At 37.9% G+C, this 15,131-nt stretch overlaps 1 protein-coding gene across 1 annotated transcript; it reads left to right on the top strand.

The window, feature by feature from the left end:
• Nucleotides 1–600: 600 nt before the first annotated feature.
• On the top strand, nucleotides 601–6,943 carry LOC311075720 (neutral cholesterol ester hydrolase 1-like). The gene is made up of 5 exons (XM_084103283.1): nucleotides 601–861; nucleotides 1,005–1,236; nucleotides 3,666–3,735; nucleotides 3,824–3,995; nucleotides 4,412–6,943. The coding sequence occupies exons 1-5, from the start codon at nucleotides 724–726 to the stop codon at nucleotides 5,030–5,032; spliced, it is 1,233 nt and encodes a 410-aa protein (XP_083959409.1). The 5' UTR covers nucleotides 601–723; the 3' UTR covers nucleotides 5,033–6,943.
• Nucleotides 6,944–15,131: the final 8,188 nt, after the last annotated feature.

Here is a 15,131-nt window from a genome sequence, read left to right on the forward strand (position 1 = left end):
GGAGGAGCTTTGCAAGGCTAATATTTCATTTTTTTTAATATTAAGGAACACACGTGACCTGAAGCATTTGAAAACAACTGAATAATCTTAATAGCCTGGTGAACCTGGCTAGAGTTTTTATTTTTATTTTATTTTTATAAATAAGGCTGTGTAATCCACTAGTTGACTAATTAAAATACTTCTACAAGCAATATGAATTCCTTCTAGCTTACTATCCTTAATAAAATGACAGAAGGCCAGTGCTCCGATAAGAAAGAGATACTGAGACTGCACAGCCCTGCCTAATTCCTCTTTCTAGAAGAAATCTCTAGGTTGTACCATGTCCTAATTTCACTGAGCTATTTCCCCCTGCATACAAAAGTTTTCAGAGCATTTACAAAAATAGGGCCCGGACCGAAACCAAAAATCCCACACGTATATTCGATGTGACGGTATATAAGCAACAGACATTTCAAAATAAAAGTCTGTATATTTGCCGAATCTACAGAAGGAACAACAATAAAACCATTCACAGAAAAAAAATAAAACAAGAATAAAAACTCAAAAACCACTGCAGTGAAATAAAAACAATAACTAATTTTGACAAGAGGACTTTTAATCTAAAAAGGTTGCTGTGTTTTCATAATCTACCGGTATACATTGTGAAATCAGGTGAAGTGTCATATAGGACTGCATGACATTTGTGCAGCAGATCATTTTAATGCTCTTTTAACATAATTAATAATGCGGTTCATTTTGAGCGGGACGATTTTACTGTCAATAGCAGCTGCTTATTATATTTATCTGCCTCTGCCCAGCACTATATCAGAGCCATGGAAACTCATGTTTATGGATGTTATGATACGTAGCACGATGCATTTGGTAAGATTTTGCATTGAAATACATATTCATATAAATATTATTGCATTAACACACACACACACACACATACAGGTGCAATGCATGGTGGAGTTTACTAAAGAGATCTGCTGACAAAAACTCAACTTTTTGGATTTCTCTCGTAGAGTTTTGTAGCTCATGACCTTGGACTAAGTTCCCCGTTTGGTGTTGTAAAGTACTGTTCGTCTTGGGAGGATGTAAAAAGTAATCAGTCCAGCCCAACCGTCCGGATCACAGAGGCTTCCTTTGGAGGAGTGGAAGCGCTAGTATTCGAGTCCACTGCTGAAGGACAGGAGCAGCGCTTGAAAAGAGGCGTGGTCTATTTCCATGGAGGTGGATGGACACTCTGTAGCACAAGTAGGTGATAGATTGTTAATGTTAAGTTGCATATGATATCATGTAAGTCAAGCATTTTGTTGAATGCATTAGAAGTTGTAGACAGAGGGAGCGAGAAAAAGAGATTTGCTCAGCGGTCTCGAAGCACCCTCATGTGGTAGAGAAAGGAACACTCAAACTCAGTTTAAAGACACCATGAAATCAATTCATGGTGAGTGAGTGACTTCATGAAATCACCATGACAATTCTTTTTTTTTATGGAATATTGCTGTATTTATTATAAATGATCTATCCAAAGTTGTGGTAAGGGGTAAAAACCAAAGGCACCATCAAGGTACGTCCGAGCTGCCGTTCTATGGATGGTTTGACCCTATGGAGCGAATTATGTGCCATAATTATAACAAACAAATCCAGCATTTTGCAAACAAACTCAATCTACTTCGCAAAGGAAAACTCCACTCGCAAACAAACTCGATCCGCTTTGCAAAGGAAAACTCGACTCGCAAACAAACAGAAAGCAATGTGCAAGCACAAAGGTCAGTTTGAGTGAAAATGCAGTGGAGTTACAAATATGTATTGTGTTTTACAAATATAAATAAATGAGCCAAGATAATACTTCACAAATATATACAAACCATCCTTCAAATTGCATGTAACCTTTGAACAAATACCAAATCTAGTGCATACAAATGCATATCTGTCTGTTATGATTGTGTGACGCTTCGCTTTTTATGAGATCTCTCGGCTCGATTTTCTCACAAATGTATCCAGGCAGATTTTCTCACAAATGCAGTTGAGCAACTTCCTCTTCTAAAACAGTAGATGGCGCTAAACTAGAGGCTAATTTAGCGCTAGTCTCCCAGGAGAAGCACTGATTTGAAACTTGCCTTTGCCTACAGCTGAGGAAAATGACCGGTGAACGGGTGTGTTTCAGTCTTATTTGATCTATAATTAACCTTTTTGAGGTTTTCTCTTGCAAAATGTTTATTGCCTATCTAGACAGAAATCCACATTAGCACTTAGTAGCACTTCATTCTCTCTAGGATCGGGGAATCTGTAAGCTGAAAGCTCTGCCATCTTGTTGCTTTTTGTCATTTTTTTCTGCATCGGACTCATGCGAAATTACTAAATTAGTGATTATGTCTACACTGAACAAATCTATTTCTTTTGTTCTCCAACAGTAAAGCTGACTGAATTCCAACTAAATAAATAAATAAGTGGGACCCTCCTTTCAATTAAATGAAATGTTCTCATTCATTTATGGAGAACGAAAGAAATAGATTTGTTCAAGTGTAGACATAATCACTAATTTAGTAATTTCGCATGAGTCCGATGCAGAAAAAAATGACAAAAAGCAACAAGTTGGCAGAGCTTTCAGCTTAGATTCCCCGATCCTAGAGAGAATGAAGTGCTACTAAGTGCTAATGTGGATTTCTGTCTAGATAGGCAATAAACATTTTGCAAGAGAAAACCTCAAAAAGGTTAATTATAGATCAAATAAGACAGAAACACACCCGTTCACCGGTCATTTTCCTCAGCTGTAGGCAAAGGCAAGTTTCAAATCAGTGCTTCTCCTGGGAGACTAGCGCTAAATTAGCCTCTAGTTTAGCGCCATCTACTGTTTTAGAAGAGGAAGTTGCTCAACTGCATTTGTGAGAAAATCTGCCTGGATACATTTGTGAGAAAATCGAGCCGAGAGATCTCATAAAAAGCGAAGCGTCACACAATCATAACAGACAGATATGCATTTGTATGCACTAGATTTGGTATTTGTTCAAAGGTTACATGCAATTTGAAGGATGGTTTGTATATATTTGTGAAGTATTATCTTGGCTCATTTATTTATATTTGTAAAACACAATACATATTTGTAACTCCACTGCATTTTCACTCAAACTGACCTTTGTGCTTGCACATTGCTTTCTGTTTGTTTGCGAGTCGAGTTTTCCTTTGCAAAGCGGATCGAGTTTGTTTGCGAGTGGAGTTTTCCTTTGCGAAGTAGATTGAGTTTGTTTGCAAAATGCTGGATTTGTTTGTTAAATTATGGCACATAATTCGCTCCATATTTGACCTCCAGGTCTCCACGCCAGTCACATGACTGAAAACTATGAATAGGGAAGAAATGGTTATCGCAACTTCCCGTTCATGACAACTTTAAACGTGTCATGACACTTGTGATGTTTTCATTAACTTTTTGGGTGATATTATTTATGGTTCAGAGGGAGAACCATAGATAATGTGCTATCGGAAATTTTCTACTTCTTCTGAAGTTGTGATTAGTAGCTTGCTGTGTTCAAGTGCTTTCTTGTCAGAAAGAATAAGAATCATGGAAGACACCAGGTTTAGTATTTCTTGGGGAAATCTTAATAAAGCCAAAATGTAATGAAGAAATATATTCATGAATTCCAATAGCAGCATAACATCTTTAATTGCTCCCTCTGTCTTCAAAGAGATGAAACCGTATTACCTTCAGTGCATGGCGATGGCTGAAGAGCTGGATGCAGTCGTAATATCTGTTGAGTAAGCAATGTTGCACATTTCTTTGCATTATTTAAGGCCTTAATTACCAGTTTTAACTTGTATATTTTGTTTTATTTTGTATGTTCAGGTACAGGCTGGCTCCAGATGGACGTTTCCCAGATCAGTATAATGATGTTTTACAGGCCTCAAAACACATCCTGACAGCTGAGGTGTTGGGCCGGTACTCTATAGACCTGAAAAGAGTGGCTGTGTCAGGTGACAGCGCGGGGGGGAACCTTGCCGCTGCTGTGGCGCAACAGGTACGACAAATCCCTGAGAGTAAAGTGAGGAGACAAGTCAGAAGCCTTCTCTACTCGTTAATTATTGAAGTGTAAGATAGTGTGACTGAAATTTATAGTGAAAAGCTTTGAATTTGTATAAAAGCTATAAAGAGTTAGCTATAAAGCTATACAATTATATACAGTATACTTGGTATAATTATTATTCTATAATATATATACATATACACAATGTTATAAATACTATTATTATTTTTATATATATATAAATCTATGTTGAATCTATGCCACGAAGTTTCTCTCTCTCTCTCTCTCTGTCTATCTATTTAAACAAATACTTCATATGTTTTGTGTACTAGAGTGCCATAGTGTGTTATTAAAGGTATTCATCACAAAAGATGGCTAATAATCACATTTATTTATCTCTTTGTTCACAGATGGCTTTGGACAGTAGCGTTCCTATTAAATTTAAAGTTCAGGCCCTGGTCTACCCCGTGCTTCAAGCCCTGGACTTCAACACACCTTCATACCAGCAGAACGCCCACATTCCCATCCTGTACCGTCCAGTCATGGCCCGCTTTTGGCTGGAGTACCTAAACGGGGATCAGAAACTTGTTCCTGCTTTGCTGGCAAACAACCACACGGCTCTGGATCAGGGCCAGGAGATGGCAGCGGCCAGAGCCAAGATCAACTGGACCAAGCTTCTTCCGGTGGCCTTTCAGAAGAACTATAAACCCGTGGTTCCGCTTCACGGGGACCCAGAGCTGGTGGAGAAGCTGCCAGGCCTGCTGGATGTGAGAGCGGCTCCTTTACTCGCTGAAACTGAAGTGCTAAAGGCCCTGCCGCCCGCCTACATCATGACCTGTGAGCACGACGTGCTGAGAGACGACGGACTCATGTACGCCACGCGACTGGAAGAAGCCGGAGTCCATGTCACCGTTGATCACTATGAAGATGGGTTCCATGGATGCCTTAGTTCCGCTTTCGGGCCCTATCGATTCTCTGTTGGAACACGAAGTCTTAGGAACTACATCCATTGGCTCAAGGAGAACCTTTAAATAAATGAAATACAGAGCCAACATTTCGGAAAATTATGTTAAATATATTTTGATTTTAAATTAGATTTTTAAATTTAGCATGCAGTGCAATATGAAAATGCTACAAAGATCTGAACAGGCACAATTTTTGTATCAGTGGGTTCAGAAGCTGCTGTATTGGTATATGAAAAGTGTTACATACACATTTAAATACAGGGAATTTATAGTAAAATTTAATTTAATGTCCAAATGATTTATGCAATGTAGAGTTAGGGTACTTGGATTCGGACTCGGACTGTAATTAGGAATGAACTCGGATGTGGACGCACTCAGGTGGACTTGTACTCAAATTCGAACTTTAAGTAACAACATAAAATTAAGATGATAAGACATTAATAAATATCTTAGTTAAGGACTTGTACTTGACTCGGACTCGACAAGGTGGACTCGGACCCAATACTAATGCAATGCTACTGTATAAACGGGTATAAATCATAAAATTGAACACTGAAGCTTATAGTTGATTTGCATAAAGATAAATACTTTAAATGTACTATATACAGTATATACCAAATAAATAATATAATTTTGGTTTGACATTTTGACAATTAAACACTGGACTGAACTAGTTTTGCATACACATAAGCACTTAAATTAAATGGGATTGTGATTATAATAGTATAAGTAAAAAATAGTAATGTTGTCAAGGGAAAAAGTAGTATTTTTACTTTTCAAAAACAAATTAATAATAATAATATATATCATTTTTGGCTTGACAGAGCCTTCAGGGACAGACATATTTTTAGATAGCATGTTCATAAAAAAATGTGAATGCCGTAAAATCTTTTCTCAAAGCACATCAACATGTTTACATATAACGTATGTCTGTTAAAATACAACACCACTGGGAAAATGTTTCTTACTCTTTCTGGGAACTGCAACTTCTCTGGCAGTTTCTTTGCTGCTGGCAGTCAGCAGTTTTGACAAAAGGGAATTTCCTAAAAACCGGCGGTGTGGTGGTTTAATGAAACACGAGCTGGAAGGGAGTATTCGAGGGAAGATATCCGTCAGTGTTAGCTCATGGGAAACGCCGGGGGGTTCAGATAAGCGCGGTGGAATGCGGCTCTCGCTGTTTTTCTCACCTGTGAGACCTTTAACTATTATTGCACCTTTGGCTCTTTCCTCTAATTGAGAGTGTGGGGACAATAATCGATTTCTGTTTATGTTTCACAGGCACTACCATTATTCTCAGGGAAAAACGCATAAAAGAAGGATCTGAAAAGCACTTTTTAAGGAGTTGATCTTTGTAATACACCCATGTTTATCTCCTCCTTTTCTGCCATTATTGTTTTGTAACCATTCTGCCTGCCAGTTTAGAAACTGATATCTTCTCTCAAGTATGATGAGTATGTGAGTCACTGTAGGTTGTAATCATGTTTCTTTTGAAGCTGTATAAAAATATAACAATTGTTTTGGCTACACAATAAACCACTGACGATGACTTGCTTTTTGACTTGTGCACAAAAGATGCCACTGTTCTCCAGCACTGGCCATTGGAAAGAAAAATCCCTAGATGAAACCACAATCTGTCAAATCAGCAATTAAATGGAGAACAAATGAAGTGTCTCAAATAAAAGACATGTGCAATTTCACATTTGTCTCCTCTGAGATCTTGTCGTAAACAATGCAGATTGTACCAAAAAAGATTTCAATGAACTAAAACATTTCTCATCTAATTATCTGAGCTATCCACATTTTTTTATTACTTCATTTCAATTTTATATTAAGTAGTGCATATGCATAGTGCTGTCAAATTGATTAATGCGATTAATCGCATCTAACAAAAGTTTGTGTGGGCCTTTATGTTGTGTATTTGTGTGTGTGTGTGTGTATGTGTATGTATATATATATATATATATATATGCGCCAGCATCACAAATCCCATCTAGATTACGATGTCTCACTGTAATACGAGTAGCCAATGAAGCTCAATGATTAATCAGGGAAAGCTGCATGATTATTTCAAAGGAAAACAAAACCCAAGGAGTTTACATACCTCCCATTTCATTGTAAAGCACTTCAAATTTGGCCTGATTTCAATTCTACAGCTCCATAATAAAATAAGAAAGTTAAAGTTTACTGTTTCATTCCACTGCTTAAAGTGCCCCTATTTTTCAATTATATATATATATATATATATATATATATATATATATATATTAAATATGTACAATACATAAATTAATACAATTAAAATTAGTTAAAGTTTACTGTTTCATTCCACTGCTTAAAGTGCCCCTATTTTTCATTTTTATATTACCTATATTTTATATTACCTGTACATAAATTAATACAATTAAAATTAGTGCTGTCAAATCGATTAATCTAACATAAAAGTTTGCTTATATATACATATACACACACACATATATTTACAAACTTTTGTTAGATTTGATTAATCGCAATTATTCGTCTTGACAGCACTCATTTTAATTTGATTCATTTATGTATTGTACATATTTAATTGTTTTTTATAAAATTTGATATTTAGAACAAGTGGTAGAAAAAATTAGCAAAAGCAATACTAAGGTCATGAGAATATATATACATAGACAAAATTCAGAAATAGGTGTGGTCCGGATAACAGTAAAGAACCTATATATATATATATATATATATATATATATATATAGATAGATATACTATCCTATTTTGTTTTAATTCATAGAACTTTACTTGCTTTTTTATATACTTTAATTTGATGTTGTATATATTTAATTATGTTTTAGAAAATTTGATATTTTGCTAAGGTGGTCGAAAATGTTATAAGTAATGAGTTTGATTTCCATTGAAAAACTGATAAAAAAATATACCTTGACAGCACTGGAAGTCGTTTAGGATTAGGATATGAACATCTGGAAAATGCGTCAATGTACTGAAATGCGCAATAAACTTTTCTGGGTGTGTCTGCTGAAATCACAAAATGCAAAATAGAAAAAGTGAAACCAGAAGACATTTTTGCCCCATTTATATATTTTAAAAAAATGGTTTATATCATGTGTGTTAGCTTCCTTTGAAGAGACTTCAATAAGTCTGTGCTGTTTTTGCTTTTCAAAGAATTTTCATGACAGAAGGGTGAATCGCTAACTCTTTAAGTGAACACAGGCAGAGTTCGCCTGCAGGCCGAACCGAGATGATCCTGCTGACTGGAATAACCTGTTATCGTTCGTGCTGTGACAGAGAAACTGAAAAAAAGCTGAGATGTTTTTATGTGAACCGATCAAGAGTGTGACATGCCATGTCACATGGCCAAACTTGATCTCAAGAAGCTCGATGGCAAAGTGTGAGGCAGTTCCTGTTCTCGGCAGTTATACATAACCCGATACACGTTTTCAAACTTTGCACAAATTGCCTTCAGGAAGTTTTTCATGCCAGCGTCTCAAATCCCATCTAGATTACGATGTCACACTGTAATACGAGTAGCCAATGATTAATCAGGGAGAGCTGCGTGATTATTTCAAAGGAAAACAAAACCCAAGGAGTTTACATACCTAGCGCTTGGAGGAATGTTATCTTTCACATTGTTCATTGCTTCCTGAATTTAAGGTAGTTGCTTGCACAAAGCCATGCCTCCCATTTCATTGTATAGCACTTCAACTATTTGGCCTGATTTCAATTCTACAGCTCCATAATAATAAAATAAGAAAGTTAAAGTTTACTGTTTCATTCCACTGCTTAAAGTTCCCCTATTTTTCATTTTTATATTACCTTTCAGTGTTATGTAATGTAAAAGGTCTGCAATGTTTGGACAAACGTGTGAATGTTCACGGTGCATTTTATGCAAACAACTCTAATCGTAGTTGTAACTCTACATTTACAGTAGGCATAATTGTCATTGCGTATGCGTATGAGTCAAATAAAATCTTCTGATCGTGAACAGTATTTCATTCATTAATCTGACTATGCATCCGTTAATTTAATTGCCATTGGCTCGTGTGATAGTAATATGGATCTTGGTAGTATTTTAAGTGATAATTGATTCTATAAACAACTATAAAAGATAAATTTCGGCTTTCTCTGGCTCCCTGCACTGGGCGTAATGCGAAACCGGAAGTGTCTAACCACACACTCGCTGATCCGAAATCCAAAATGGCGGCCACGTGCACCTAGCCTATTTCCTGCATAAACCTATGAAGATTTGTAACAAATTTGCATAATGCCAGTCTATGGTTTTCATTGGCTGCCTGTGAACAAGGTATACTTTGACCCGCTCTCAAACACTGTAGTTGTAGCTGAGGCCTGGAAGATTTTGGTTTGTGTTGTCGACATGTGGAGAAGACGTTATTTTCAGTGCTCGCTACACATGCACTTCCAAAGGATGAGGAAACCAACGCCATCGTCACTGTTCACATCACTGTCTACGGAGTGTTGAGGAAGTCTCTAGAGCTGAAATTCAGAAAGGTTGATGGGTGTTTCGTTTCTGACACGTGCTACAAGTGGTAGACCAATCATTACAGACCAATCAGAGAACAGTAGGCTCTCAGAAAGAAGGGGTTTAGAGAGACCGGATCCTTTATCAAACCATTTCGGACACTGTGAGAAAAGAGGTTATGCTGCAATGTACATTACTGTGCAAAAGTCTAAGGCACATTAGTATTGTACTAATTATTAGTATTAGTATCAGCCCATTTCTGCCACATAAGAAAAAAAATCATGGTTTGGTAAATCATAATTATGACATTCAAGTCATATTTATGAGATTAAAAGGTGATGAGATTGAAATGATGACATAAAAAGTCATAATTATAACATCAAAATGAAATATTTCATAAATAGGCTATGACTTTTCATCTTATAAATATGACTTGAATATCATAATTATTATTTTTTTCTTATCTGGCAGAAATGGGCTTCTTTCACTTTCTATCACAAATATGAATTAGTATGTCATATAATCAACTTTATGTCTAGTGCTGTGCTGTCTAGTGTATACACACACACACACACACACACACACGTATACCAAAGCTGTGCTATTTCATTACATTAACTGTAGTTTAACTCAAGTACATGAGTTCGTCCAGCATTGGCGTTCACAGTACATCACTGAGTGATCAGGCTTGTATAGGAGAGACATGTTGATGAAAACAGGAACAATTTGAGCCTGTTTCATGTCATTTTCTGATGACATGTCGGATTACGTGTTTGCACGCAGAGAGTTTAGATCATCTGTCACACCCCATCCAAGAATGACCATTTGGCTTTCAAGGCTTCTTAATAGAGAAACACTGCCAAGTCTAAAAGCACAAAACACCCCTCTATGTCTCACATTTTCATCTACATAAATCAGCTGAGAAAATCTTCTCCTCCTCGGCGGTTCATGGCAGAGTTTCTCAGCGATCTCTGACCTGAAGTGCATTTCAATTTGAAAACTTCAATAACGGGCAGCTTACACAACACCATTTTCAGCTAAATACTGAAAACTTTTTATGCTTTTTGCATTTAAACAACATCGTTTTGGGGGCCTGAAAACGCAAACTTTTGAAAACAGGTTTTAAAGTGCAAGTTTTTGAAAACGATAATGTTATCGTCTCCATGTAAACTACAAAACGTGAATATGTGAAAACGGTGACGTCATGTGCATGCGCATTACGTGTTCAGTCTATAGGTGCATAGTGTTTCTTTACAAAGTGATATCGCCAACTACTGGCCTGGCATGAATAATGCAGCGTTTTTAGTACATCATTGTCAAACGTACCCTTAGAATAGCATGCATTAATTTAAGTTGTGATGGCTATGGATGGAGAGAGGACAGGCCGCCCCTCAGGACAATCCTCCCACATGGCAAAGTGGCAATTAACATATAGCTCTGGCTTTTTCACCCCGGAGGGAAAACAGGGAATCTCCCTGTCTCCCTTCCCTCTTACTCAGGAGTGATGTCACAGAGAAGCACAATACGCCCTTGTATCCCGGCCTATAAGTCTCTTGGCACTTTGATTGCATGGCTTAGGCATGTCAGAATGTAATTTTAGCACCCCCCCCGCCCATGACTTTATAGCCCCCACAAACTATTTTACTCATTCACCCCTTCTTCATTTCCTCCTGCTCTGTTTTCCATTTTTGAGCATTTGACACTAACAGCAAAAAAAAAATTCTGATGATAAAGTGGGGCCCCCCAAAACTGGGGGCCTTTTCTCTAGCCAAATTCCTGATTCCCCAAGTGCAATGAAGCATTGAATCAAGGCCCCGTAACTCTCCGTGAACCCCCCCCCCCCCATGTTCTTCGCAACGGATATGATCACACATTCATCAGCGGCCTGTCAAGTCTTTACAGCCCCAGCGGCTTCGTTTAAAAACCCCTGAGGATGGAAAACCAACCCTAAGGTCCTATAGTTAGGTCTCACTTTAGCTTGCTATCGGTTTGGAAAAGCACATAGTAACGCAAGGATATCACAGTTCAGCTCTATATAACTGCAATGAACCTAAGGCTGATATGAAACAGTCCTAAGGCCTTTTTTTCATGGAGAATTACATTCAAAAGTTTAACCATTGCTTTCCCATGCAAATTCACTACCACTATGATAGGCTGTTGTGTGAATTGTTACCAGGGTGTTGCTATGTGTTCTAGGTTGTTGCTAGACCATTGCTAATACATTTAGTTACTTACTGTCCCAAGTTAAAAATCCCACCCCAAGTCTTATTAATATTTGCTCCCTAGATATAGTCTGGGATTTTTTTCTCCTGCTGAAAACTGCAAGTGTGATAGGTTACAATGAGAGAAAGAGCGTTCCTGTGTGTTCAGGGGTTGCTTTAACATTCAGCTCCAAGAAAAAGGGAGTCAGTGGGGGAGGATTTTCTCTCCGGTGCAGGACATCGGTCAATCATGGCGCCAGACTACAGTCATGTTTCATGGGCAGAAGAATCTCCCTCCACTACCTCCCACACCACCACCCACAGACACACACACACACACTCATAAAAGAGATCCTCAGATCGTTCTGCTTATGTATAAATGTGGCAGGGTCACCATAAGGGATGAGTTTGTCACTCTTTGGCTGCAGCTTTTCCTGGCGTCAGCTAAAACAAACCCAGCCAAATCTACACTTTGCATTCGCTTCTGCTGGAAAATCCCAAGTTTCCGCCCGTCCACTGGTCGCCTGCCGCTCTGTTTCTTTTTTCTCCTTTTCTTTGTGTTCCTCCTCCTCCCTTCCACCATGTCTGTGCCAGATATGCTCAGATCCACAGTGCCGCTTGTTGCATTGTTTAGGTTGCCTGCAATTCAGAGCGGGACATGTCAACACCGTGGCCTTCAGAGACCAGTCGAACACAGCTGGCTGACAGAGATAGAGCGAAAGAATCAGCGAAAGAGAATGGGTGTGGAAACAAAAAGAAACATTTGAATTAAGAACAAGGTTCATGCCAATTGTTCTACATGCAAGGACTTTTTATTAAGCCGTTTAATCTCTAGCTTTGACTCTGGAGCTGCGAATCAGCATGAACAATCACCACAACAAGTATTGTTTGACTGTATTGTCATTCAGACTGTGTCTTCACAATAAACCTATAAAAGAGAAGAATCATGCATAAAGAAGCATGCCCTCCATTTTCTGCTGAGCTTTACTTTTTTAGGAGGAAGTCACAGTCATTGTCCCAGAAGATCACTGAAGCCTGTTTAGTCACCTCCGTTCATCTGCTGTTGATTATAGAAGCTGATCTAATCTCAGCGTAACACATCTGGCACAAACAAGTCCATGAAAAAAGCAATATTGGGTAACTTTGCTGACGTTTGCGGAGCGGGATGGAGCTTCAAAAGGCTCCTATCCTGCTCTGCTATGAACCCGCATCGGGAGTCGTTTTAAAAGCATCTATAAATGGTAATGTGAGAGAACATGCAAGCACCTTCAGGTTAACAAGTAAATACTTAGCTGGAAACAGTAGCGCTTTTTAAAAGTGTTATTAATATGTCTTTAAACTTAATGATTATACTTGTGGACGACACAAAAGCAGCACTGTTTTGAGTTCGTTCATGTACTTTGGAAAATTGTTTAGTTGGCTTGGGATTGGAGCATAAACACTGTGTTACGGAGCACCTGGAGTGTCATGAGCAAATAACTTTGTCATGAGAAAACTATATATAGCGTATATAGACATGGTTGGACAACAGGAGGAAAACATAGATTTTACTTTTTAGATGCTGAAGTTTAGAATTGACTTTGTTTTAAAGGGGCCCACCAAAACCTGTCAACTGAAGCTGATGGGAGTAACAGAATAGCTCTTTAAATCAGATGGCAAGAAATGGCCGGTCTTTGAGAAGCACAATACATGGAATACCCCCTAGACTTTCTAAATAGGACCAGATTGTAACCATATGTTAGAAATCAAATACAGTCAGAATTGGTCATGTTTTCTTGAACAAGAACAGGGCCAAGTTACAAAAGAACAACACATGAATCTGAATAAAAATAAACATGTTTTTAAATGAAAATACATCAGAACAACAAATTCATTTAAATCCTGTTGGAAAATCCAGCTTAAGCTGGTATCTGTGTTTTGGAACTTGGTAGCTTGTTTCTAGCTGGTCCAAGCTGGTCATTAGCTGATGCAAGTTGGACATTAGTTCAAGTTCTAGTTCAAGATGTCCTTCCAATTTAGACAAACTAATAGCCGACTTGGAGCAGCCGATGATGATCAACTCATGCCTGCTACAGACTGCGCGGTTTCAGCAATCCTATAAGATCATTACAAATCACACTGTACGACAATAAACTTGGGTAGGACATGTATGTAGACTGTACAATGATGACACTTATTGAATCGCAGGCTACGACACAAGTTAGTATAGAAGAATAAAACGTCATCAGCATGTGCTAGTGGTCAACATAGAGCAAGATGAATTGCACTTTGGCAATTGTGTTTTTTATGTGCGCTGAAAAAAAGAGGAGGAAGCTAAAGAGAAGAATATGGACGCGGTCATGGCTAGGGAAAAGAGGCCAACTTGGCATGCCAATTTTGTAAATGGAGCTTTAAGTTTTAACGCCATGTTGCATTGATCAATACGCCATTTCATGTTGCATTTTTATTGGCTAGTCAGTAGAGGTCGTAGCAGCAAACACACTGCGAGATGATCATGCTAAATTTACGACACTGTCAGAAAATTATCGCAGGCTTTCTTTGGTAGCAATACCGTGACAACGACCATCTCTGAACCTCTCTCACTGTACAACGTAGAACCACCGTTTAGGAGCCACAACCACAGAAATCTGGTAATGTAATGTAAGCTTGTAATGTAAATCAATGAGATGTCGGTACAACAGCATACATACATAAAAATACATATAATTATCAGTTGAAACCCGGTATCTCCAAATAATATGTCTTAGTAAGATGATATTTAAATGTTTGCAATCAAAGCTCTGTAGTTTCATTTTGGGGGACAAAAATATAGGCTATAATAGCAATGCAATACAATTTCGATTGAGAGATTGAGTCTATTTTACCACAATATTTCTAAACACAGGTTGCTTCAGGCCAGAAAATGTTCATCTTGAAATATTACTACCATTATTTTTACTCTTACTTTATAAAAACATTAAAGATTTCACAGCATAAGGACTTTGACACGACACAGACTTTTTTCATTTTTCAATTATACTAAAATGACATGTAGCCTACTAAAAACGTAACTGTCAATCAAAGAGCATGAAGGCATTTAGGACTGTCTGTGCACATCAACATTTTGAGCTTGTTGATTATTTAGAGGCCTTATAAATTCATGTATCAAATGTGACCCTGGATCACAAAACCAGTCACAAGTCGCAAGGGTATATTTGTGTAGTCACGAACGCCGTGCTAAGTGAGCTGGTCGATAGGAATTACGTTTGTGAAATATAACGTAGCGCGGCGTTCGTGACTCGATTAGTCGAGACTGTTTTCCAAGATGCCTGCTGCCTGTTAACGCGTAATGTAGCCTACTGTCTTTATAAAGTCTCTTCTTATTAAACTGTCTGTACACTTACAAAGTTCTCAATGCTTTGGTTTGCATGTAGGGACCCTCTCATTATGCTACCGTGTTAGTGTGAGGCTATTTTGAGCCTTGTTAGTGGTATTAACTAGCGATTTA

The sequence above is a fragment of the Abramis brama genome (genome assembly GCF_963993115.1).
Source record: "Abramis brama genome assembly, chromosome: 24".
Classification (NCBI taxonomy): domain Eukaryota; kingdom Metazoa; phylum Chordata; class Actinopteri; order Cypriniformes; family Leuciscidae; genus Abramis; species Abramis brama.